At 41.7% G+C, this 27161-nt stretch overlaps 1 protein-coding gene across 1 annotated transcript in view; it reads left to right on the forward strand.

Moving 5' to 3' along the window:
- Window positions 1-27161, forward strand: part of AKT1 (AKT serine/threonine kinase 1) — a gene marked incomplete at both ends in the record, with an annotated part of 66272 nt that overhangs the window by 14655 nt on the left and 24456 nt on the right. The window contains 3 exons of the mRNA XM_082000698.1: window positions 17395-17523; window positions 24053-24164; window positions 26778-26925. Coding sequence (XP_081856824.1) covers window positions 17395-17523; window positions 24053-24164; window positions 26778-26925 — 389 coding nt within the window. The remainder of the gene's footprint in view (window positions 1-17394; window positions 17524-24052; window positions 24165-26777; window positions 26926-27161) is intronic.

A 27161-nucleotide genomic window follows, 5' to 3' on the forward strand; every position in this document is an offset into this window, starting at 1 on the left:
AAAGTTGCGTTTTGCTGTAATTACTAGAATGTTGCATTTACGAAGATTGCTATATAGCTGTGAAGCTGCTGGGAGTTTTACTTTCTTTTGTTTGGCTGGTTGGCTGTTGTTGCTGTGAGGCTTGCTGTCAGAAAGTAGGAATGTTTCTAACCTCATGCCAGCCTTTCTCCTTCACTCTTTTGTAGTCCTGGTATAAAAGAAGGGGGAGAAATAGGGGTAGCAGGCTGTGTGGTGGGGCTAGATTTGTTCTTTCTGGTCCTCTCCAAGCAAGGCTTCAGTTGTTTTACATCACTGATGGAAGTTGAATTAGGTGCCTTGATGGTCACCTTCAGCAATAGCTGGTTGACTGCAGCTCCTTGTGACTCTGACCATGGCAGGGCAGCTGTGCTTTAGATTCACACTGTGTTGCTGGTGGTTGAAGTTTACAGCAACAGCCTCTTACAAAAGTAGAGGCATGGGCCATAAGGTCCAGCTTATCAGCCGTGATTGACACGATAGTCTACTGATAGCAGTGGCAACCTGGAAGCTGAGCATGGCTGAACTGGTGCCCTCAAGCACTAGCACCAACTCACAAATTACTTCCTTTGTCCCAATCAGTATTAGTGACCGTGTCCTTCATCAAGTCCTGTTCGTGATGGTTTAGCAGCGGTCTGTCATTCTTTGGCTGTTATGATGAGCAGACACCTTTTAGAGTCAGACTTGATGAACCAGGTGCTCCGTAGGGTCGTAGATCTCTGCTGTTTGTTCCAGGTCCACCTCAAACAGTTGACGTTAAATGCTGCTTTATGAATGCCATTCAGTTGTAGAAGCTTATTTCACAACTGGTGCTCTGGATGGCTGCAACTGGAGTCCCAAAGGACAGTGTAAATTTTAGACCTGATGTGCCATTTCACTTAGAAAAGAGAGCCTTTGAGGGCAGGGTTGAAGTCTGGCTCAGCCAGAAATGGGAAACCTTGAGTAGTCTCCAGCCTCTGGAATTTGTTTTATCTGAGACAAGATTGTTGTGTGAAGTCTGGAGCCAAGGTCTCCATATGAAACTACATCAGATCTGTGTTTAGATCTGTGTCTGAAATGAGATAGCTGTAGTTCCAAAAGGATTTTTTTATTTCTTACTTCTTTACAACCTAAAATCTCCAGAACAGGGAGGTTATTGAAGGATACATGTCTAATACCAGCTTCCTATTGAAACTTTCACTAATTATTTTAAAATTGTACTTATGACCTGCCGTGGATTTTTTTTTTAATTTTTCTACTTTGAAAACTTGATGCATCTTCCTTCCTTTTCCCACATACCAGGATAGCGCTGACTATTTTGGAAATTGTTTTCTGTGTTCAGCTTTGGATTTCTGAATGCAAACAACGCCTGCATCTGATACCCTCTTCCGTTTTTGCTGGGCTGGAAATGCTGTTAATAAAAGGTGTAGGCATTTGCTGTTCCTTGTGGCCCAGGGAAGATGGGTAGGTCAAACAGAAGGCAGAGCATCTAGAAGCTGAAGAAGTGGCTGGTGTATTAGAGTACTGTCCTGGAACTGAGAATCGAAGCCAGTCCTCCCCTGCTCTGCCACAAACTTCCTCCTGTGTGATCATCTCGGATAAGGTTATTTTTATCTCTCTGTGCCCCAGTTCCCTATCTGTAAAATGGTGATAACAGCACTTCCCTACGTCTCAGGGATGTTGTGAGGACAAATGCAGCTCAGGCTGTGGGGCTCTTGGATACTGTGGTAACTGGGGGCACAGAGGGAAGAAGGGAAATGTTCTGCATAAAATCTTTCTGTTCTTTAAGCCCAGTGGTAGGTTACAGCACTGATGTGAGTGTGGTTTCCACTGAAGTCATGGCTTGACTGGTGCCATGTCTTTTCCCCAAATGTTTCCTTGCTTGCTACTGTGTGCCTACCAGCGAAGCACTTAACATCCTTGCTAAATGCTATTGTTTGCATCCTTGGCTGGAGGCTCTGAGAGCCCAAGAGCCTGGGTGAGACTTGCGACTTGTGTGTTTGCTGGCGTGGTCTGCTCACGGTGACTGAATGGAGTACATGCTTCTGGCAACAGCCACCCAGTGCACTTCACAGACTTGCTCAGACCCTGGAAGGAGTTAAAAGTATGTATGAATGGATTTTTACTTGTGAAATTCAAACTACTGTAGCAGTTACTCTGAGCAAGCCATGGACTGCAGACTGACCAGAAGAAAGCAATTGTTCTTGACATAACTGGTTAAATTTCATAGAAACCACATCCTTTGTGTTGCCACTGACAACATAACATTCCTTAACGTTTGATTTCAAGCGGTGCTTTATTACTTTATTAGCTGTACATGAAAACATACTTTCTTGAGAAGAGTTTCTGTCTAAAGACACCACAGAAGAGTGCAAACCTCATTCTGTTTTAATGTGGACTTTGTAGTGCTTGTTTATATATAGTACAAGCAGGTAAGAGACAGGAAACCTATCTGCTTAACATTTACATTGTCACAAGTCCAAAGGGAAGGCTGCGGTGAGTTGAATATTTGTTCAATCAAATCTTGCTCATGCAAATTGAAGTGTGTTTTTGGGGAGCTTTTTGGGCCAGGAGGTAGGAGTGTACTTCATTTATTGCTTGCTCCTTGAAACATGTGGCTCATGTCATCTTCCCTGTTCACCTGCTTTGATAAATGCTATATTTAGTTGCCTCTGCCCATCCACTTGAACACGACAAAAATAACTGCAGTGTAATCCATCCCCTCTGTCCTTTCCTCTTCACCCCTTCCCTTCCCTTCCCTTTCCTTTCCTGCCACTGGGTTTAGGGCATTTGGTTGTTTGGGAAGTGGTGGATTTTTTTTGTTTGTTTTGCTTTATTTCCTCACAAGTAGGGTTGGGTGGCAGGAGAAAACATTTATACCCTGCAATAAAATTGTTGTGAAGAGTATGCAAACTGTCAGAAGCACTTCCTCCTCTTTTATAACATCTGCTGAGGGGTCAGAGTGTGTGCAGAGTGCATGGAGGGAGGTGGAGCAGAGAGGTTGGGAAATGACTTGCATGTGGCATACATCTGTCTGACAAAAAGCCAACCGTGCCAGGGGATAAATGGACAAACAAGCAGTGTTTCAGTTCTGAACTCTGAAGTTGAACCTAAAGTTTGCGCAGGAGCAACTCTTCAGATAAGTTTCCGATGGACCTTGACTCCTGTTGTGCAAATGTGTGGTCGCTAGCACAGAGGAGGCTGTCCTCCAAGTCCCTGCTGGGGAGAGGATCTATGCATAGGCTGTGCTTTGAACGGCTTCTCCTGTGTCCCATGATGGGCATCTTTATGTATAGTCATAAAGTCTGCCACAAATCAACACTGGCCAAAACCCCCAGAAGTATTTAACCACCTAACCCCTTGACTTTAGCATGAATTAAGCACCAAATTAGTTAAGTGCTTCTGTTAATCTAGCTGTGGATGTTTGTTTTTATCTGCGAATTGGATAAAGAATGTCCACTGAACTTACCGAACGTTTGCTGCCTATGTTATCTGAAAAATTACTGTCTTCCACTGTTAAGCTGGTAGGGATTTGAGGGAAACTGTATTGTTTTGGTGAAACCGCTTTGAGATACAGCCTGCCAAGTTCTTGTATCTTGAGCTGAGTGTTGGGTATGTCGTCGTTCCTGACAGGCACATTGTCTGGACGTATAGGGGGACTGTTTATTCCCACAAAAAATTTCATTTTTTGTAACCTCAGTGATTTTTAGGTTGTGTTCAAGGTGATGATGAGGAGCAGGAATACTGAGGGAAAACTCCTTAACTGATGCCTAACAGAATTCAAGTTGTTCCTTGATGAAATTTTTCATTCAGTATCTGCTTTTCCAAAGAAAGTGAGGGTGTTTTTTGTTCTGTTTTTCTTGCTTGTTTTTGCATTCATAGAATTACTGCAGGACAGGAGAAAGAAAGAGTTGGTTTTGAAAACCAGTCCCAATTTTAAGGATTAAAATTCTCCTTTCTTCCTCCTCTTTCGCCTGTGTGGTGACGAAAGCCCGAGCCCCGCAGCAATGGCAGGGTGGCAGTGCTGCCCTGTTTTGCCTTGCCGCACCCTGGGTGGCACAGGCATGGAGGACACCTAACTGGAGGACACCAGATCATGTAGGCACTTCTGAGATGAGCGGTGTGTTGGGCAGTTACAGTGGAACCTCTAACCAAACCTGGCTTTCACTGAGGAGCTTAAATCCCAGTTTGAACCCCCAGGCTATGAATTTGTAACAGGACTCGCTACTGGAGCCCGCCTTGCCACCTCAGCTCTGCAGGGTGGCATCCGGTTGCCTTGGCCCCCATGCTCTGCCCTGCTTTTAAACCGAAGGGCACCTTTAATTTTTAGAAATGTTAATTCCTTACTTTACAATACACACTCTGGGTGTTTGAAAAGAAGTGGGCTCCAAATTGAGAGTACACCAGGCACGGTGTAATCAATTCGTAGTCTGGGTTGCTGCGATGGTACCGGGCAGGCCAGGCTGCCTCACAGGCATCTGCTTCTCTGCCTATTGAGTCAAGTCAATATCCTCAAAACTGTAATTTTCACTGTAATGATGGATTACGCTTGTCACAGTTTACAGAATTTTGTCTTGTGTGTTTAATAAAAGAAAACAGATTCTAATGCTTATTATTTCTGAAGTCCAATACATCTGAACTAAAGCTCAGCATACGCAAGACAAACTACGCTTTAATTTTACAATTGTCTGATGGGACTTTGCGATTTATTTGTTGTTACTTCCTTAATGATGTTTCAGTCAGAGGCACTGTTTTGCTAAATGTTGTGTAAAAAGTAAATTGTAGCACAGCAGATGTTGGTATTTGGATGGATGTCGGTGCAATGGGGGGACAGCAACAGTCATCTCTGTCAGCTGTCTTCAGGCTCGGCAGGCCTGCTGCGTGGTTACTTTGGTGTGTAAAAACAGCTCGTTTTGCAACTGGGAAGTTTGGCATTACATTTGGCACTGAGCCATGTAACTGGGTTAACACAAGTGTTTATCCAGCGATTTTCTCAAAATTGGTAACTTGGAGGAAATGTTTATTAAACTTCAGTACAAAGGAAGGGGGAAATATGGCTGGATCCCTTCTTCTTAAAAGGCGATGATGTTTGTAATGCTAAACCCCATTTTTTTAAAAATTTCTTTTATTTCCCCCACCCTGTCTGTCTTTTGCTGTTTCATCATCAACCTTTTTGCAGCTTACTGTTTACAGTTTCCTTTTTAACGATTAAAACAGGGAAGCATACCTGATGAAATGCGAAGCATATAGAGTACCTTAACTACCTTTCTCTCCGTCCTGTGTGCTGTGACAAATTGGGTGCAAAGAACTGAGGACTGCAAATGAAGATATTTAATTGCCACCACCACCTGTTTGGTAGAAATTCCAACTGTAGCATGGAACAGGAGCCCCAATCTGCAGAGCAGTTGATTTTTGTATGATAAATTACTGTAAATTTTACCTTTGGGTTAAGTACAAGAATTTTTCTAAGAACTCCTGTCAATATCGGACATATTTCTTTATGGAAATGGCAATTTGGACTGCATTTTTAGTAAGGAGGGCAGGAGAAAGCAGTAGTTTTGCCAAGCAGCAGCAGTTTCAATCAGGTATTATACCTGAAATTGGGAACCTGTTGATTTAAGGTTCATTGAGAAACTTTATCATAAGAGACATTTAGTTTGGATTAATTTTTCTAATCAGTTTCAATCTTGTACTGCCCCTGTGGTTAAATAAATAAATGTCTTCATTGCTTAAAAAGGCTCCCATTTCTTTTGGGAAAGGGAAGAGGATTAAACTAGGAAATTTGAATTCATGGTGAGGAGAAGCAAAGCATGTAGAAAAACGTATTCTCAAACCAATGATGGTCACCCAGTAGTTGACTTGTGCTTAGTTAATTTTGTAGTTGAACTGCAATTTTATCACCAAATATAGTATCAGGACAGTAATTTTCATGTGGGTGCTTTGTTCTTTCTCTCTCGCCCTCTCTCCTCCCTTCCCCCCTCCCCTTTTAAAAAAAAAAAAAAAAAGTGGGTGTTACCTGTACCTTCTGACTTCTGTACCCAAGCATGGCTTCATTTAGAAAGCTGTAATTTGTAAGAAGGCCTGCCCACTACAGAGGTTCATTTAGTGTGCTGTAGATAAATGGAAACTGCAGATTAGCCACTGCAAGTGTGCAGTGACTGCTTTTTGGATACTTTTTTTTGTCTCTCAGCTTGATACTGAAACTGTAATCCTGATGTTAAATTTATTTTCTCACACTATGGAGAGGGGAAAAAAAAGTATGAAAGCATTAATTTGGGAATAATCTAAACTTTATAGGTTCCCCAGACCAGAGGGTGGGCTGAGTCTTTGTGGCCAGCCTGACTTTTGGAAGATTTCGCTATGAGTGTTGGCTCTGCCTGTGAAGGAGCAGGCTCAGTGCAGCGATATTGTGTGCTCGTGGCCAGGCTCTGCGTTAGCTCTGCTTAATGCATGTACGTACGTGTGTGTGTATTTAAAAGATGTAGCTCTGCTATTTAAGCGTGCTTGGATTTGGCCATATTTCAAGAACAAGGCCCTGAATGGGGAGCATTACTCTCCCCATGGGCTGGGCAGAACCTGCCCTTTCAGCTGCCCCCATTGCTGCTGGGACAGGACCAGGACCAGGACTGGTGATGGCCACAGGCACAGCTGGCATGACACAGGCACAGCTGGCCTCCTCTCGCTGCCCTGCCTGTGCTCTCAGGAGCCCAGCGCCTTCCCCCTGCCCAACAGAGACCCAGCACAGGGGACACCCCAGCTCATCCCTTTGCCAGCAGGCTCCAGCCAGAATTGTGGTAGCCACATCTTGGCTCATATTTACCACACTCTTTCCCTTCCACAAGGTGCCTCTGTCCTCCCCATTTCTCTTCCTGCTCCCTTCCTGCCTTGTTGGCAGCAGCAGCAGGATTTTCAGGGTGGCCTTGCTTGGCTTGAGCCCTGGGGTGGCAGAGGAACCCCTAGCAGGTGCTGCCTGAGCCGATAGCATCAGATTAGGGACCCGTGGAAGAAAATGCTGTAACCAGAGCATACACTAAGCATTGAATGACAAAGCAGGGTTTGCATGCAGGGTTTTCTGTACGTGTGCATGTACTTCCCTTTGCAGAAGTGTCTGAGGCACAAACGTGGCCCTAGATGACCTTCTTCAGGAACGTTACCCCAGGTGACCTGTAGGTTTTTCTCTCTCTCTTTTTTAAAATATATTTCATAAACAAGACAAAGCAAAAAAACCACTCTTACAAGTTTAAAGCTTTATTATGGCTTTCTGGTGTTCTCACGCTTAAGGTATGGGAGTCTAACTTTCCTGGACAGCTGCTGTAGTTGTTGCAAGTTCTCCTACAAACCTGAAGCGTAGCTGTAACCTGGTTAGGTAAGGGATTGTGTTTTGGTGTTTGTTTTGCTTATGTTCTTTGGGGACACGCTAGTAAGAGTGGCAAGACGAACTGCAGAGGGGGGACTGTACTCAGTTATGGGACGGGGCTTTTAGGATTTGGGTGATAAAGTGGATGTGTGTGGTGAGGAGCAGTCGTGTGGTGCACTGTGCTTGGAAAATCAGGTGTGCAGGAAAGGTGGGGCCGACGCAGCAGTCCCTGACCTCTGAAAAGCCTGTGGGGCAAGTGCCAGGTCTGATGCCACAGAAACTGGTGCGAGTTTAGGACTGGCTGGGGCTGATGTATGTTTTTCCCCTGGGAATTTGGCATTTTGGCCATCACATCTCAAAACAACAGTATAGGGCACTGCAGGCTGGAAAGTGTAATTCAAGCTCCCATCTTCCTGTGCCCATCTGCTTTTCACTTCTGTGTGGTGTATACCTTATATTTTTGATGCTTTTTTTAAAAATGAAAAGTGGCTTTAACGTGGCAGGATGCTGTTGCAACATGAAAATTAATTCATGCTAACAATGTCAAGTTTTATTCAGACTTTATTCAGTCTTTATTCAGGTGGGTCTTTATTTCATTACTCCTTGCATAAGAAACAGATTTTTGTGAGACTGTCTGGAGTGCCTCTCTCATGGACCTTGGAGCTGTTAGGGGGAGAGGTATGATGAGCTTACTATAATAGATGACTTTGAGGTTCAAAAAATAATAGTCACAGTTATATGCGTGGTTTTAGTAGTACATGCATATATTTCAATATCACTGGGCTAAATTGTGGTACCACTGAAATCCATCAGGAATTTCACTCTTTGATTATATTGAGACTCAATATTTTTACTGTGTTTTGTTAAACTAAATGAATTTTAATAGTGTTTAAGGTGACAGAAGTGTGTCTAGTTGACCCTGTGACCCTGTTGAGGCAGCAGTGTGGATTGTGCTCTGCTTTACAGTGATGACACACCTCAGTCCAAGGCACAAAAATCCTTGGCAAATTTTTTTACACCTGTGTTACTCGGCTAAGCTTAGCACCAGAGCTGCAGTGGCTGTTTGCTTTCATGTTACCCAGTGGTGAAGTTGGTTTAATAAATTCTCAGTATGCAATTAAGTTACTTTGCAAAATTCCTCTGAGCTGAGGCTGGCACTCCTGTTATCTGGAGGAGACTTTCATTGCTGAGTTTGGAGTAGTGACTCAGTAAAAGTTATCTGTGGAATACTAAATTTGGAGGCGTAACCAGGAGGTTGCCATGATAACAAATATTAGAACTTGCTTTCTGGGAAGTGCTTGTTGTTTTTGCATTGATGGCCATTAAATGGCTCAAGGTAAATGAAACTTTTTATTAGAACTAACGTGGTTTCCATGTGCTCCTCCAGGCTTTGGAGACTTGTTCATGATGAAATGAAGAAGGGAAATCCAAATTAGCCCCAGCCATATAAACAGCACACTCCTTTTTTTATATTGCTGCTTATTTTTGCCATTGAACTATTTGCTTAACTTGGCTTTTATGCATCTTTCTATGAAATATTTACCCAGTAACTGTTTGTATAAACATGTTTAAAATTCTGCATTGATTTTTTTCTTGGCACTTTTAAGAAATTTCCTGATGCACAGCATGATCATACAATTACTGGTAGAGCATTTATTGTAAGTGGCCTAAAACAACTCTGTGTATTTATGTTGAAAATTAGGACTCAAACCCAGAAGCTAAAGGATAACAATGTGATGTGTTAATTTCTTACCCTCCATAAATTTCTTATTTATAAAAGTCCATGTTCTGCAGCTTGGTTTTTACAAATAGAGCTTTTTTTTTCCGTTTCAAACCGCCTCTGAAGTTGGTCCATATCATCTGTTTTAGAAAAGCTTGCTGTTTCCATAAATCTCCCTTAATGTCCCTCAGCCTTTTTTTCACCATTTATTTACAATTCCCCAAGGTTTTGATTTGCTTTGTGAATGACACAATGATCTAGTAATGGGAGCCTAGAAGAGCGAGCCAGGGACTCGTGAGTCCTCACCGTGGATGTTTCCTGCACGGCTGCGTCCTGCTTTTTCCCTCCCCTGCTCTTGCTTTCCCGTGTGCACCCACCCCCCAAGTTACCCACTCACCTCTCAGCTTCACCAACTTTGGGATTTTAATGGAGAGTCTCTGCTGAGTACTTTTCAGGTTTAGTGTTCGCAAAGCAAATAAATGCATCATGAAAATTCCCCTCACCTGAGTCTTAGGCTCTCCTAATTTTTTTTTAATGGGGCATGGGGGAAGGGACCTAAAATCAATTTTTAATCAATCAATGATGCTTTTCTTGAACATCATCTATGTGTAGGCAGCCCTAGGAATATAAGCTAAAACTGTGCTTTCAGACTCACTTTGTTTAATCTCTGGAGGAGCTTTGGTTTGTGTGCGTTTCTTTGCTTTGTCCCCTCTTGCACTATCTGTCAGTCTCTAGACAGGATTTACTGAAGAACAAAACTGGGTATGTCATATTCAAATAAGGTATGTGTTCAGATAAGGGCAAGAATCACAGCTAAGGATGCTTATGCTAAGAGGTAATATAATTAAATCAGTTTTTAGATGATGTCTAGAAAAGCCCTTCCTTGTTCAAATACACTAGGGTGTGGCGTGTTTGGTGTTTTTGGTTTGTTTTTTTTTTCTTTGTATTTTTAGTAGAGTTCATAAAATCTTTGGAGGATTAAGTCACACCCTTTATATAAATACATGCAGTGTATTTAAGAGCTGGATTTGCAGAAATACTGATTGTATTAACTTCAGATTGAGCTCGAGGAATAGTTGTAGGTACCTCCCTCCTCTAAGGGAAGATATTAAAAAAGTTGCAGAGGCTTGTAAGCTTAAGTGCCTTGTAAGCTGCTTGTGCTATTTTCCATCATAGTGTCAAGGTAAAAATGACTTGGGGAGAAATAATTGTTCCAAGCATGCTTAATTCAATTCAGTGACTCTGAACACCTCCTCTGTCATTTTTATTTATTTATAAAAATGAGAGAGTTGGGCACCTGTCAAAAGCAGAGGAATATATGGTGGTACTTTCTGTTACAGGAATGTTTTATTTTGTTAAAATGCTGTAGCTGCTTGCAAGCATATTAGAGAAAAGATTTCTCTAATTGTGTTGGACCCCTCGTGGTAGTTTTAAGTCCTTTTGCTCCCATGATGTGAGGTAGTGGAGATACAATTCACTCTGAGATTGTTTTCAGTGTAGCTTAAGAAATCGCTTTATGCTTTCCTGTAATTTATGTAGCTATCCTCAAAACTGCTGTTTTTAATGAAACTTCATTTACATCTTCTCCCACTGGAGACAGCTGTAGGTTAGGACTAGCCTGACTAAGCTGTGCCAAAGGTAGGAGTAAGGAGTTTTTTACATGCTGATTAATTCTCTTTCACTCCTTTGGGAATATCTGGTATTGCTTAAATTGATTGCTGTAAGCAATATGGCAACATATTTGACCTTCTAAACTGAAATTCAGCAAAAAAAGGAAAAGATAAACCTCCATGTTTCATAACCATGCAGCTGAAATACAGTGGTAAAAAACACAGAGGTGTCATCTTCTGTAGTGGTGGTGTTGGCTGGTGATCTCAAACACTTTGACAAAGATGGAATCGGAGCATGTGGTAGTTGTCCATCCCCTGCATGGAGAAAGTATTGGGTGAGAATCTGTTTTTCTTTCTCTGTAATCTGGCTTCTGATCTCTCCCGTGGCCTAGCTTTGTGAATCAGAGCACCCATTCCTTGCCTTTGTTAGGTGTTTCCCACCCGTGCAGTTGTGTAACTGGAGACAGGTCGCTTCCAATATGCTTATTTTTCTATGCAGCGTGCCCATAGAGCTTTGTGGGAAGCACTAAGCCAAGGCTGTTTGTTGCCTTCTGAAGTTACCTTACAGATGTGGGGTGCCAGGTGACCAGGAGCAGTCCTGGCACGGCTTTCTGTGTTGCTCTAAGGCCAGACCCCTCAGCCATCCCCCTTCACCCACTTCCAGCTCTCTGTCCTCTTCTTCTCCTCCCTCCCCAAATTCCCCCAAGATATGATAATGAAGCAGGTGCCCTGTATCGCAGCTTTGTGTGAGCGTGAGAAACGGCAGTAGGTTCAGAAAAGCCGGAGCTGAGGAGGAGGCACTTCTTCTTAACCTGTTGGCAGTCGCGTCAGTCACGGCTGCGCGGGCTGCCGGTGCACCGCACGACCGTCCAGCTGCCCGAAGGAGAATAAAGCGGGGAGCAGACTTGCTGTGCCCCAGATTAGCCCATCGCGACCGCGGGACCCCGCGTGAGGGCTGTGAAAGGCGCAGAGGAGCGGGGCCGCGAGCTGCGGAGGGGCAGCCGGGCCCGGGTGGGCTGCGGGCGGCGGGCTGACCTCCCTGCCGGGGAGCAGCTCCGGCGGCAGCCCCGGCCGTCTCATTGAGATTCAGGGCACAGGCGGTGGCTCCGCAGCTGGACGCTGGAGGCGGCGGCCGAGGAGGCGTCCAGAGAGGGGCCAAAAAAAAATCATCATCAAAGAACCGGCCCCCTTTGCTGCGCCTCTGAATAGGCAGACAAACCAGAGGTCCTCCTCTCTCTGCAAGCGTGTTGGGAAAGACATTAGCATAACCTTTTTTTCTTCCTCCTTTCTTTTTCCTTTCCCCAACCTACCGAAAACCCGGCACTGTGTTTAAATATCTTGTTTTGACAGTTTGTTGAGGAGAGGGAAGGGTGCTGCACCAGCCTGGTGGGTGTCTGCGCTGCTATTTTTAAAAATAAAAAAACCATATTTGAACTGAGAGTTTTCATTTGGGTCACCTAGACTTGTTTAATTGTTTGGTGTCAAGTCGTTAAGATCCAGAATTAGCTCGCTGAGTTTGGAAAGGGCTTGCTTCCGAGGGCTTTAGAAATGCAAAGACCAGTTTTCAATCCCTGCTTTCTTTTTCCAAATCTGTTTTGATTTCAGCTGGTTTTGAAGCAAGCGGACACTTACCCTATTTACTCGAGCAGTAGAAACTGACTGGAAATCCGCATCCCGCTCTTCAGCGCGCACGAGATGGCAGCTCCTGAAAGCTTCCCATCTTTAAAGAAGCTGGCATCTCTTTCGCTGAAACTTATTAGGCCGACAGGATGCAGAGCACTTCTCGCAGCCATTGAAATCTGCGAAATGAGTCATTCCGCCTTTGACCAGTGGCACATTAGCGCTGCGATTGGCGTAACTTGCGTGTTTCTTCCGTCGGACGGTTCAGGGCTGTACAATCAAGGAATGTCGAACGTCTTGGGAGCGTGTGGGAACGTAGAGAAGGCTTGCATAACTCAAAAGCTCTACTATTTTGAGTGTTAACCTGAATTGTAATTAATGGTGCTACTTCTGTTGCTCAGAGCAGAAAGTTTAATGCATTATTTATCCATAGATTTGTGGTAGCCACTCGAGTGCATTTTACATAACTGAGGCCTTGTTTTCAGTCGGTGCTTCTGGGCTTGTTCTGGTTACTTTGAGGCATAAGAAAGTTAATAGTTGGGCCAGTGCTTTTGTAAATATCAAGGGTATCATTGGATGCTGACTTGGTTAACCTAATGATTTTTTTTTCAAACCATTGGTATGTATGAGTTGATTAAAAAAAAAAAAAGGCAGAGACTTCTTAAATATAGTCTGTTCTGAATTAAAGGGTGTGGTGTTGGCTCTGAATGAGCTTGATGCAGCAACAAGCATGCAGCAGTTGGTAAATAAAGATGGATTTTCTTTTGTTCTGCTGGTGCTTGCTGCTCATTATTCTCCACTTACCCCGTGAGCTTCCCAGGGAGTGGCAGCTGTTTCTGATGTTAGACACTCTATCAGTGGTAGACAGCTCCAGATTCGATGAGATACTGTTGTGGGGAGGAGAGGAAAATAACCTAACCCTGCATTATTTTAAATCCTCAGTAGAATTAACTTTTCATGAACCAGTTTTGTGCTTAACTTTTTCTGAAATGTTCAGGCGTAAGTGTGCTTTGCAGTGTGTGTTACTGTGAAAAAGCTCTTCTGGCATGAGATGGGTTTACATTCTAAGTGTGTGTTAAGTATTTTAATGTGCAGTGTGTGGGGGCAGACACAAGGCAATAAAGGGAAATCGGTCTATAACAATCTTTGGGTATATTTCCAGATATATACAGTTTGGGAATCTTTGCAATTTGGAAATTGCTTGGAGTAAACAGAATGGTACATAAAGATTTTAAATAATAAAGCTAGCAAGCTACAGAGGAGTCTGTTTGGTTCCAGGATTTTATATGTAGGATTTACAACCCATGCTTTTGCTTTCCTGTCTCTGCAGTGTTAGCATTCTGTTACTGAAAACAAAGAAGGCTCTGCCAGGGCATTACACAAGCAATGAATCACAGAGGAAAAAATGTTTTGCTTTGTAAATTGTTCACTTTTCCATGGTGGATCATTATTATTATTATTATTTTTTTAGTGTTGTCTGATAGAATTTGCCACACATGCTTGCATTTACTGTACTCGGTACAAGTCTTCTAGTGTGACTGCATAACTACTATTAGTGACTTAAGTAACTTCTTGCTTATGATTCTTAAAAACAAAACCACAACAGGAACAAAAAACACAGGGCAAAAATTGAAACAGCTCAGTTCACTCTTCAGGCATGACAGCTTACTGAGTATATCAGAGGAAGGAAAAGGTGTTAATGTTTTTCAGTCAGCTTTGTCCTGGCAGTTCCACGTAATTATTTTTTGTCTCTATTAACAAACTCCTTTTCTGCCTAAAATACTCCTATTTGCTGTCAGGATCAGTGTGTTCCTTCTCACAGGGTGTAGGAAGTTTATGTAGTGTTTTAGCTAATTATAAAAATATAAACTTGTTTCTTAAGAATATGCACGTTGTATGTTTTCTCAATGACTGTGTTGGTGAATCTGTGTTTCAGAACTTCTGTAGAGGAACGATAGTTTGCTCAGGCTTGAATGTAAAATTATACTTAGGGATTATCTGGTTGGGAAGTCACACACCAGGCAATATCTTGCCACTTTGCTGCAAGATGCAGAAGTATTACCCCAGTGTGTTATATAGTAAAATTTATACCACAGATGCTGCAGCGTGCCTCATACTGTCCTTGGCAAGAGCAATAATCAATAATATATATGTTTGCTGTATTACAGGATTCATTAAGCTCCAGATATGTGGAAAAAGAAGTTTAAAATCATGTAACTTACTTGCAAATTAAAAAGGTGGATCAGGAACCAGAACCAGCTGAAGTAATGGATAAGGGAAGGTCCAAGTAGAATGGTCCTTGCAAAATTCCTGGCAGTAATGAAATCCTTGATTTTTGACACAGAAAGAGTGAAGGAAGAGTGAGTGTGGAGGAGGATGCTGTGTATGTATAGAAAACACCATTTTAAAGACTATGTGATTAATCCTGTTAGATGAAGTGTTTCTAACAGAGAAACGGATTGGTGGAATAAAGCTGTAAAAGTATGAGCGCCAAACATAAGCATCGCCTCTAAGAGGAAGTCTCTTGTACAGTGTGATTTTGTGTAAAATTATGCATACTTCACTGAAAATAACTAGATAGTAATTTCAGAATCTGCAAAAAATAAATGTCTCCTCTGTAATACCGATGTGGAAGATGTGTAGCATAGATTAGGTAAGGGAAATGGAAACTCTTTGTCTTTCCCATCCAATCTGGATTTAGTCCTAAATGCGGGTATGCTAAGGGGTATGAAATGGTTCCTGGGTCTGCTTTATGCAAGAAGAAAATGCCAATGAGTCAGGTATGTAACAGTGCGTTCCAAAATCACGGTAGTCTGGGCAGCCACCTCCCCGACCTGCTTACCTGGCAAACCTCTCAGCAAGAGCTAGGCTGAGCGTGCCATGTATCTTCTTGTCCCTGTAGTCACATCTGTGGTGTAATAGTAATGAGACTGGAGTAACCTCACTGATCTGGGCTGAGTTGGACTGGTAATTTAAACTTCATAATCTCCTACTGATCCCAGAAAGTTTTCAGCTTTTAATTAAGGTCAGAATTAAAAAGATGATGACAACAAAACCACCTACATTTACTGCCTTGCTTATAAATGTTAAGCCATGACAGCTATAGGTGAGTTCTTCTGAAATTTCTAAAGCGACGATGACATTTTTGTAAACCCCTTATAGGTTAGTATAACACCTGCAGCTGTAACAGACGTCTCCCAAAGAAAGACTGAGAAGGTTTGTGCTCATTCCTTTTCCTCTCATCTTGCCTTGCACCCTGTTTCATCAGTGGAAATGTGTGTTTTCTGCAGACATGGCTGCTGTTGGAAAGGTAGCTCTGCATCACTCTCTCCTCTGGTTTGGTAGCTCTTAGTTTATTGCTTTAGATTAGAAAATGAAAAGCCTACCAAGGGCTAAACAAGTGAAAGCAGCAGGTGGGGGTACGTGCACCCATGGCCTCATGGCGTGGGTGTTGGCGTTACTTGTGCTTCTGTGTGCAGGAGAGAAAAGTATGAGTCTGAACGGAGGAGAAATGACACAGCTGGTGCCCGAAGCAGGTTGAAACTGCAGAAGGAGAAGGAGTTCTGTGGGGAGAGGAAGGAGGCAAAGCAGCTGCAGGGGAGTTCCTGGGGCAGGGTGCACATCGCTGGGAGAGAAATTGCCAGCAGAAGCGAGCCAAGCAGCAGGAAGAGAGGGTGTGAGCGGAGCTTGGGAGAACAGGAGAGCAGCAGAAGGTTGCCAGAGCCGATAAATCTGGGGAGCTTTTTTTTCTCCCTGCTCTTGGTGGTTGGTTGAAGAGCTTGCCAGCAGGTGAAACCGTGGGCACTGGGTACCAGCCACTGCAAGGGCAGCCTCACAGGGAGCGCAGGCAATCTCCTGCTGAGGCAGATGGGAGAGACGCTTGGCTCCTAGTCTGCTGCCTCGTCCTCTCCCTGATGCTGAACAAAGAAACAAGAAACCATACCGGAGGGAGGAATAGCTGCTGCCCAGCTGTGGGTGTTTTGTAGTGACTGCTTTTTTAAAAATTTTTTTTAAAGCAGTTGTTGTCATGGGGAGCAGAGTTGGAAAAGTGTGGCTGGTACCCTGATCTGAATACCACCTTGAACGAGGCTTTTATGATTCAGTTGAATAGGTCCTTGTAGGACCTAGAGGCACAGCTTGACACCATGTAAAGCTATTTGAGGTTCTGGAGAGACTGCCTGAGAAGAGGACAACATGGCAATGAGCAAAGGGGGAAACTGAGGCACATTGACGCAGTGACCTAGAAGAGCCACAGGTGGAACCCCTGTCTTCCTCCCTGAGGCTCACCTGGGTAAATCCAGTAAATAACTGAGGTTTTGATCAACTCTCTATTCTGTGGCTGGAGATTTTGAACGTGGCTGTAACACAGTCACGCGACTTGGTACCTGCGCAGGGTGCTCGGATGAACAGTAGCATGGTGTGAGCAAGGGATGTTTTCTCTGACAAAGGTGGAATATCTTTCAGAATAGGTGTTCGTTGTTTTCCGTGTGGTGGCTATACATCATCCAGTGTTTTCCCCTTCATATTGTGATATATCATCTCGTGTTTCATGCTTGAGATATTGTGAGAGGAGTGAGTGATGTTATGTAACTTAAGCAGAGAATTATCTTCTTCTGTTCTAAAAGTGACTGTTGGTTTGATAAAGCAGTTGACTAATTAGTAAATTACCCATTGTTGTTTAAAACACTTGCGCTGCAAAATGTAAATGAAAAAAATTTCTCCACTTGTCAGTATGAAAAATGACAATAGCAAAAATAATACATAGGACATCTGCTCTGATTTTTTAAAAATTTAAAATGCATTTAAGGCAGATGTTGCAGAATTTGAATGGAAATCGGAGTAGATGGAAGAACAAAACGTAGCTGTTTACCTTCTATGAAGTCCCGTTTTTGTGGTTAACATCACTAACAATATCTGACTCAGTGCCTGCATTTTTCCACTGTTTGTATCAGAATGAACTGAATGTTCTTAAAACTGCTGCTATGTCAGGATGACATACAGTTTCAGTACTTAAAAAAAAAATAACCCCTAATTGTGGGCAAGTCAGTATTTTGGGGTGTTTTCTGATGATCTCTCCCATACTTTCTTCCCAGGAGAATACATAAAAACATGGAGGCCACGGTATTTTCTTTTAAAGAATGATGGCACGTTCATTGGCTACAAGGAGCGACCGCAGGATGTTGACCAGCGGGAATCACCTTTAAATAACTTCTCAGTAGCTCGTAAGTGTTCCCTCATCCAATCTGAGGGTCGATGTCTTCTTGTGGTCATAGCGCCGGTAAGCTGCATCAGTAACATTTGAATCTGCCCAGAGCGATGTATCTGAAGAGTAAATGTGTTTATTTGAGATGATAAAACTGCTCTGTGTTTCTCAGGAACAACTGTGATGTGGAGGTTCGATGCTCTACTTTTTTTTTTCTTTTTTCTTTTTTTTTTTTTCTTTTTCAGTTTTCCTCTTAATTTACTGTTTCTGATGATAGAATAAAATGGGTTTATTTGTCAATATTTTATATGGCTGTTATTCAGCAAGTTGCTTTAAAGGGAAAATTAAGCTAGGTGCATGTCTCTGTGCTTGGCAGATAGGCACAGCCGCAGCATTTCGGCCTCTGTTCTGCCACCAGTTCTGGATTCAAGTGGCACTGACATAGGTCAAAGTTATTTGATTGTTAGCGTAAGAGAACATGGAGCGAGCACTGCTTTTAATGAAAGACACTGAAGTTTTTCTTCATTTTGAACACAAAACCCTATTTCTTCTATTAGAGCCAACACAAAGATTTGGAAATCAACAACAGCTCTGCACTCTGTCCTGTGCTAACATTTCCGACTTTGCTCAGGTGCTGCAGCACAGAATGTGATAGAAGAATCTGAAGATTATTTCCTTTTCTTGCTCATGTTTTTAGCCTTTCACTGTGTACTTCCAGCTTTTATTTTCTCCTGTTCTTAATCTTTCCTGTCTCATGGTCTGCCTGTGTCTTGTTCCACCACTTAAAAATAGATCCTTGTGGCACCTGTTATTAACAATGATCTGTTCCTGATGACTGGTGGAAGTGAAGTTCTGCAGAAAGAAGGGCAGAGACTTTCCCTCTTTGTTACAGGGTAGCTTGAAATATATGGGGTTCATCTTTGTAGTTGACCTTTAAGCAGATAGATTTATTTTGGAACACCCTGGGCCTGGAAGAGGGCTGGGCAGCACTAGGAATTAATGCAAATGTTCATTTTTTTCCACTGGTAGCAACATATAACTGTTCTGACTGATGATGTGAATAAATAATGGACGTGCTGTTGCCTGGTGCCTCTGTGCAGCATGCCAAAAGTGCTTTGGGGGTTTTTTTGTGTCTTGTTTTAGGGAGAGAATTGTTGTAGTGTTTTCATTTCAGTTATGACATGCTACTTTCCTCTTTAGACTGGTATCTCCTTATGGATCAAGAAGGTAAAGAAAAGCAGCAGAAAGCCATTAATTCATAAATTAATTCAGTACTTGGTCTGTAGCCAGACACTTTTAACAAATGCACTTTTTGCAGGACTCTTCCATCCTGTTGCTGCTAACTGCATTACTTATCATAATTATTTACTGCAGCTCAGTGCTAAGGAGTAAAAAAAGATGCGTCCGTAACCTTCTCTTTGTCCAAGTTGCCTTCAGAAAGGGTTTTCACAACAGGAATATGCTGCTTTTTTTGGCAGATTGAGCCTATCAGTCTTGGCATTTATAGATAAACAAGATTGTTACCATGGTATCGGAGCATTGTCAAAGAAGACACGACACATGCCTATACAGTAAGGTATAGCCCCCATAGGAGGGATGGCAGGGAGGGTGGTGGGTGGAAGGATGATCCTAGCAGTGGCTCTTGCCTGGTGAACCAGTGGCAGGTCAGGGAGCCTTCCTTGCTGGGAGTCATTACTGTGGTTTTGGGCTCACTGAAGCAGCTGTTGCTCCAACAAGATTTAATTTCTCATGTAGGCACTGGCATGCAGTGCTGCCAGCACCTGATGTGCAGTTCCCTTCTGGGTACTCTCAACACTTGTATTGTTTAGATGCGTTTTGCACCACAGGTTTTCCCTTTGAACCTGCTTGCTTGGTACTTTTGTTTGGGTTGACTTGTCGAGTAAGTGTGAACGAACTCGAGCTGCGCCTGGAGGAAGGCTCAGGCCAGAATGCAGCCTCGTGCTGCAGAGGCACCCTGCAGAAGCCTCCTGCCAGGGAAAGGTGGGGGGAATTTAGCTTAAATGTTTTGTAAAAATTCATCCTTTTTTTTTTTTTTTTTTTTTTTTTTTCCTCCCAAGAGACCATGATAGCCCTGAATTTTTGTTAATTAGTGAACTAGATTTTTTTTTTTTTTTAATGAGATGGCAGGCTGTCTCTGTCAGTCTATTGTTTGGAAGTGGTCCCATGTTTCTGATTAAAATCTTTGCCCTCTTTTGCTGTAAAATAATGTAGGCTTTTTTATCTTTGCAAGTAAAAGGGTGTTTTTTCTGGTTAGAGGACTCTTCCTAAATTGATATTGTGATTTTTGCCAACCCATGAGAGGTAGGAAATACTCAATTCAGGAGAATTGAGTGAAAGAAGATAACATCTAATGATGATTTGTCTTTTCCCTTAACAAGTGTGAAGAAAGTACTAGCAATAAATACAGTCTGCTTTCCATGTGCTTGACGGTCTCTTCTTTCTCCTACACTAGCCTTTTCCTTTCAATCTGTGAAGGTTTTGATCATACATCTTTGAAAACTTGTTTATAGGGTTGCCCATGGGTAAAGAGAGGCTCACTTTTTAAAGTATCTTTTTCTCTGCCTAATTTTCCATTTAAAAGAGCCATATATCTATGCTTGTAGTTTAATGGTATGTTTAAGGAGTTTATTTTCCCTGGAAATTACCTATTGGTGATTTATTTAAAAAACAACCCAAATAAATAAGGCAAAACTTTTGAAAGATGGTGGTTGTGCATTTAATTGCCATTTTTGAGCCATATTTGTGTTTTGTGTTCTGTATTTCACCACTAGTAAGATAGAAGGAATAAAAAAGCCTGTACGTAAATAGTCCTGCTCTAAAGACCCTGCACATAAATAACCAATAGAGCCTGTGTTGTAAATCTGTGAGATAAGTAGCCTTCATACCGATTGTAATCTCGGATTATCATGTATGTCTGCCTATTAGGTTATAAGCCTTTAAAACCATATAGCTGAGAAGAGCAGTATATTGTGAAAAACCACATGGAGAGAGAGGCTATTCCTGTTTAGAAAGAAGGGATTATTTCTCTGACTGTCAAAAAGGAGGGTGGACTGTGATGGTTTTGTTGTACAGCTGAAAACGTAATTGCTCAACAATATGAGTGCTCCTTTTGGGACAGGACTGCATGTCTGCAGTCAGGCATTTATCATGGGGCACGGGATGGCCAGATAGCGGAGAGATTTTCTGTGTCTGCTGTTACTAGGGGCCACCTTAGTCCAGGTCTGTAACTCAGGGCTCCCAGCTCCTCCTCCTCACTTTCGCCATGTTGAGCTGTTTGGGGGCAAATCTGTCTGATGGTGCTAGCAGAAAAGGAGCATTTCAACATAATATTCCTGTTTGCCTTTCCAAAGTTTTATTTATTCATAATTTTTCTTGCCTGATTTACCTTTTATTCCCCCCCTTCATTAAGGAAAGCAAAGCAGGAACGGGAAGGATTCTTCCTTGACATTATTGTTTTGAGTGTGATATCATTATATAGGGAGCAGAGTTTGACACTTTCATCGCGAGTAATCTGCCTTTTAGCTTAAGTGCTGGGGAAGCAAATATTGTGACATTTTGGAAAGTCACTGGGATAATACTAAGTGTCTTTCAAATACAAAATGGTAATTTACATTTGAATGCCTTGGTGTCTATTCCGGTTAGGAACAATTTCTCTGTCCTACTTACTTTAAAAGACCAAACGCCAGTAAAGAATCAAGAGGTTCTTTAGAGCAATTTAAATCATTTTTAACAGGCTTCTGTTTACAGTGCTTACTTTGTTGCAAATGGAGAATACTTTTGTCGTCCTGTTTGACAGGAAAAAGTGTCTTCAAAGTGGGTAAGCGACCCTCGGCCGATATTTGAAATGTGAATGCTTTTATAGCAGAACCCCCAAACATGCCATGAATCAAACCTAGTATTATACAGCATCTGTATCAGTGCTCTGCTGTAGTGGTGCATGTTGCAGTACATGATTATAGAAGGTAAGTTTGGTCCTTCTCTAGCTTGCCAACTATAGTAAAGAGCACAGAGTCGGTTTTAAAAGTAAGAAAAAACTTGCTGCTTCATCGTTTCATTGATAAAATCCATGTGATTGTCATATATGGGGAGAACTAAGTGGTAGTGTCAAACTTTCTGAAACCTATTGTGGTACAGCACTTTGGTAAAGCAATTTAAAAATAAAGCCTTCTGTATTTCTTTATATGTGCTGTTATGATTGAGCAGGGTAATTAGACAGCATATTGTTCACTAAACAAAACACTTCTATGTGACATACTTGAATTATAGTGGTTATTAACTGACAAATCTCTATTATTCATCTTGCTGTAAGCCTTAAAGATTGCTGGATCAGCAAGCTTAACAAATATCAATGGACAGTGCTGATTTAGGGGAAAAGTGGTGAGGTTTAATTGGTCCCCTTCTATGACAGAAAATGCCTTGCGTGGTTTATTATGCTGAAATTAAATGGTTAAAGTTTAGAGTTCATGGGTAGTTTAAATATCTGTGCTGCTACTTCAGAATACTTAATCTGAGGCACTAAATGTGAAGCTAAAGGCTGTTTTAAAAAGTAAGCAAAACCTCTCTGTATTTCTTCATCATGTTGCACTTCTGGATAAGTATAGGAGAACAGCTCTGCATTTGCATGAGGTTAGAAATAGCCTGATTTTCTTCGTTGGGTCTTCGTCCAAATACGTTATCTGTTAGGGCTGCATTGTGCAGGTTCACAGAGCACAACCCCAGCTTTCATCTAATCATGTTAAGCAGGCAAAAATGGGAGATAGAACAAGGAAAACACACAATAAAAGAAGCAGCAGAGTTAAAGTGGACTATCTGGGAGCAGGAATGAGACCTCTTGAGCTGAATTTATCAGAACTGGGCTTACTGGGCTGTGCCAGCTTGTGCGGTTGTGTTTGGCCTTAACTGCTATCCTGCAAAAGAGGATGGAGGTAGCTGGAAGGCTGCGGCGCTCTGTGGAAGTTCTTCAATCTCGGTGAATGAAGGAGTGCCGTTTATCACACTAAGACCTTTTCATGACTCATTAATAAACTTTCTCATATCTAATTGCGGTGCTTTAGTAAGATGCAGTATAACCTCAGCGTGCTATTAAAGAAAAACTAGATTTTCTAGTAATGAAAAATGCAAAGTTACTCATTGAAAAGCTTATAATTCCAGAAGCAAATGAGGCATGAAATATATTGCCAAAAATACGGCGCCCAAAAGCACTGGCAGTAAATATTTTATCTTGGTGCTAATTAAGAGCTTGAATTTAAATCTGAGCATTCTAAATTTTCACAATAATAAAATTAACCTAACGATAGCAGTGTAGCCTTAGTAATGTGCACTGTTAATCTGGCTGGAGTCTGTCCTCCACTTGCTTGTTGCTGATGCTGGAGGATGTTCATAGCTCTAGCAGTGCTAGAGCTCTAGCATTCTTCATAGTGCCTTTTTATTTACTTGGAAGTTGATTTAAGAACCTGAAGACAAAATGGTAGCAAGCTTGTGGTTTCATTAACTGCAAGGAGAAGAGTTTAATGTAAGAAAAAAAACCCTCTCCCCCACCTTGGTTTCTTAATTTGGCTTTTCTTTAACAGGAGCTGTTTCATTAGCATTAGATTTTTCTATTAATATAAATCTGGAAAATGTGGTGGTTTGGCTTCTGTTGTTATTTCATTGATTTTCTTTTGTTTTTCAGATCCTCTCTTTTAGTGTAGCTAGTATGCCCTTAATCGGGTGCATTTTGAGGCCCAAATTTGAAAGATAAACACATCCTACGAAGCTTAAAATAGTAGGTGTGATTTTTAAAAAATAAAAAAAAAATGCTCAGCTTGAGAGAGAGATGTTTATGAAGGAAGCAGTGTTTTTTATATGTAACTGTACTTCTGTAGACTTATTTAGGTTGTGCTTAAATGCTGGCAGTGATGGAAGCTGTTAGCTGCGTGTCTGTACGGCATCTGACTCTGGCAGCTGTCCAGAAGGTGTTTTGAACGGGGTCTTTTCTGGGGGTGCCTCTGCAGTTTGATGTTCCCTCTAGTGTTTGAGGACTGGAAATGCTGAGTCTAATCTTCATCAGGTTGCTGCAAAATGACCAAACATGCTCTCTAGCAACTCCTTGAAAGCCAAGGACAGGGTTTTATGTTGGACAAGTCAAAGGGAGGGAAGGTGGGGGCTTGTCTCTGGTTTCAGTGGATGTAACTGCTGCATTATCAGCTGGCTTTGTCCATGTGCTCTGCTCGGGATGACCTTTGGAGTGTAGGAGCTGAGTCTGAATGGCTTCTGTGTCATCACATCACATTTCTACTTACCTCTCTGGGTAGACCAAATGTGGAGCCTGTCTAAGCAGGATTTGATTTTGGTGCTGCTTAGATGACTATCTCCCAAGCTATTTATTGGTTTCATCAACGCAGTAAATTGTCTGAAGTCTCCTAAAGAAGTACTTACAGAGATTTCTATGGCTGATTAATTGCAACAGTTTGCTAGATAAGAATAAAGACAAATGATTATTTAAACCTGCTTATGTACCATGACTCTTTCTTCCTTGATTGTGGTAGAGTGCCAGCTGATGAAGACAGAACGACCTAAACCAAACACATTTATCATTAGATGCCTCCAGTGGACCACAGTAATTGAAAGAACATTTCATGTGGAGACTCCAGAGGAGCGGTATGTTTCATTCATATTTAATACATAAACTACTTGCAAAAGCAGATGCAAGTGTTCAGCATTAATAGTGAGCTCTTTGCTGAAGCTCTTATTTATCAGATGATGTACGTCTAGACTGAAAAGTGACAAATAATTTTTAAGCGCCTCAGTTTTAGTGCATGTTCCAGTATAAAAGATACCTTAAAGGGGGTTTCAGAGACTGGATTTTGAGTAGTATTTATAAATTAAATATTGCTAGGTTGGGTATGCAAAACGGACAGGTGTGTACCAGCACACAGGTAGTTATTTCTGGAAACTCAAGGTTCATTTCTCGCTGGAAATGTTGTGGTATGTGAAATGAAGGTTTCTGACCTGGGAGTTTCTGGAATGATGCGCACAAGTGAAATAGAGATTCAGGCAAAGTTGAGTTGTATAAAAATACTGACCTTTTAAAGTCTTTTTGGACACCTTGTTTTTAAGGGAAAAAAGTTAGTCACATCATTGCTGATTGCTAATGTTTTATGCAAATTAGACAATAAAGGTGATAGTTATCTGCTGCAGGTGCAGATTTCTGTTTCAGCTGTTAGGAAACAAAGCTAAGAGCATGCATCGTGTGCTCTCATCATTGGAGAATTGATCTCTTTCCTCCTGAGAGAACAGTTTTCCAGCACATCTATTCTGCAACTAGAGAGTATTTAAATATTTACTTGCTCTTCAGGAACTGAACTTAAATTATTCCAGTACCATTGCCCTAGGGGAAGGGGTGTTTTAAAACTCTTGTTCTCCCTAGATGTGATACTGGTACATGTTTATTTTTAAGATCAGCAAGTTCTATCTAATATTCTTTGCTTTTTTCCTTCTGTAGCCTTTGCATGCACTGATTTAAAGTAGGTTCCTATTTATTGCTTTTGATTCTATTACAAGGCTCAGAAGAAGGCGAAATCAAATTAAAAGCAAAGAAAAATAAACTTGTCCTTGTTTCTTTTAGTAGCTTTGTGGTCAGTGACCCTAAAGGGAGTGAGTAACGGTTTCCACTTGGGGGAAGATTGTATTTCAGTCTTGTTTTGTTCCCTCCTAACCAATTAAGTCAGCTTTGTGACACTTCAGGGCTCAAAGTGTTAGTCACCTCTGTTGTCTATGGTTGAGACATAACAGCTGAGGGTGAAATTCTGGTCTCCCAGAAATCAAAGATACTCACTTCAGGAGGGCTGAGATCTCAACCAAGTCAGTAACAAATCTTGAGAGAGGTGTGAAGGTAGATATGTCTTTAGCTTTCTCTGTGCCTTTAAAACGAACATTTGTTTTTTGAGAGAAATGGAGAGAGAGAAACACAGAAGAAAAAGTTCTTTTTTAATAGTTCTGAATAGGAAAAATGACTAGGAAATAAAAGAATGTGTTTGATTAGAATCTTGTGTTGGGTACTTTTTCAGGTGGACTTTGCTTCCTCTGGGGGATGATTTGCCTCTCCATCCATCACAAACTGAAATTCTTGTGTTCAGATATGATTTTTTTTTTAAAGAATAATTTCATAGAACCAGTGACAAATTTGACATTGATTAGGATAGCATAGCTTCACTGTAGGTTGTGCCTGGAGTTGTTCAGCATTAGCTACTTTGGTTCCCGCTATAGTAGCGAAGTATTTTACCTGGGGTGTCCTTGGGAGAAGAGTTTAACCAAAAAATATCAGCTAAACCACTACATCCAGTTCCTTACAGATACGAAAGATAGTAAAACATGGTAAATTGACACAGTCCACTGAACATGTCTTCAGGCCCTGTATGCCTTAAAGCCCATCCCAAAACTCTGTAAGCCCTTATGAGTTGTATGCTTTATGTTCAATAAATTTGCAGTGAAATGAAGTGAAGGCCAAGAACTTTCACTTCAGTAGTTTCCAAAGGTGTGAAATTTCCCAAAGGACACTGGAGTGGAAGTGGTGTCCATAAGGAGTCAAAGGGGTCAGTATTAGAGCACCCACTGCTGAAACAGCTGTGGAAACTTTATTGTAACCAAGACCAGTGCCTAAGATAAAATGTCACTGCTTTTGCTGACATTCTGCTAAACCTTACATGGGAATTGCTGTACTTCTGTCGTTGTCTTTACAACAGAGGAATAACTTAAGTATCCTGGGCCTTAATACCTTTTCCTAGAACACCCTTGGCATTAAAATTCAGGATATATGTGCGAAGAGGTGGAATAGTGCCCCCAGCAGTTGCATATATGTGTTTCAGTACACCACAGGAATGGAGAAGCTATGTTTAATTGCTTTGTGCTGCATGGGAGCCTTTTGCTTTTTGGTTTTGGCAAGTCTGTTTTTGTTATGTAAATCTCTGTATCACCAGGTCATATCTTGAGCTGCTGACTGAATGCGTATTAGAAATTCTGTTGTCTGAAAAGCCTTATATTGTATCCAGACTGCGAGGACTTCAGTTGTTTCTAGTACTATTAATAAAGGTATATGTTAAAAGTGCTTTTAAAAACGCATTTTCACAGTGCTTGAAAATACACATAATTCATTGTATGTTGCATTGATTCATCAGAGAGTATTAGTTACTCTATATTCTTTGGTGACCCTTGCCATGGCAGACCATAATCTAAAGTCACAAGTAATGAATGTCTTTGATTATATTTTGCCAGGGAAGAATGGACAAAAGCCATCCAAACAGTAGCAGACAGCCTCAAGAAACAAGAGGAAGAGATGATGGATTTTAGATCTGGCTCTCCCAGTGATAATTCAGGTGCTGAAGAAATGGAAGTTTCTATGACAAAGCCAAAACACAAAGTGGTAAGTGAGCATAGCAGGAATAATATTTTTTAGGTCTTCTCAAATGTAGACAAGAAATAGTCATCAAGACAGATCTGTTCATGTAACAATTCCACAGTTGGTTGTAGATGCAGCTTCTGGAGGGAACAATTGTCTGAGCTGAGTAGGTACCAGGCAGGGCCTGTCTGGGTCCACTGGAGTTCTGATTTCAGAAGTCCTTACTGGATGGCTTTCAAGGCCAGCTCAGGTCTGGATTT

This window comes from Phaethon aethereus (genome assembly GCF_964289735.1).
Source record: "Phaethon aethereus genome assembly, chromosome: 5".
NCBI lineage: Eukaryota > Metazoa > Chordata > Aves > Phaethontiformes > Phaethontidae > Phaethon > Phaethon aethereus.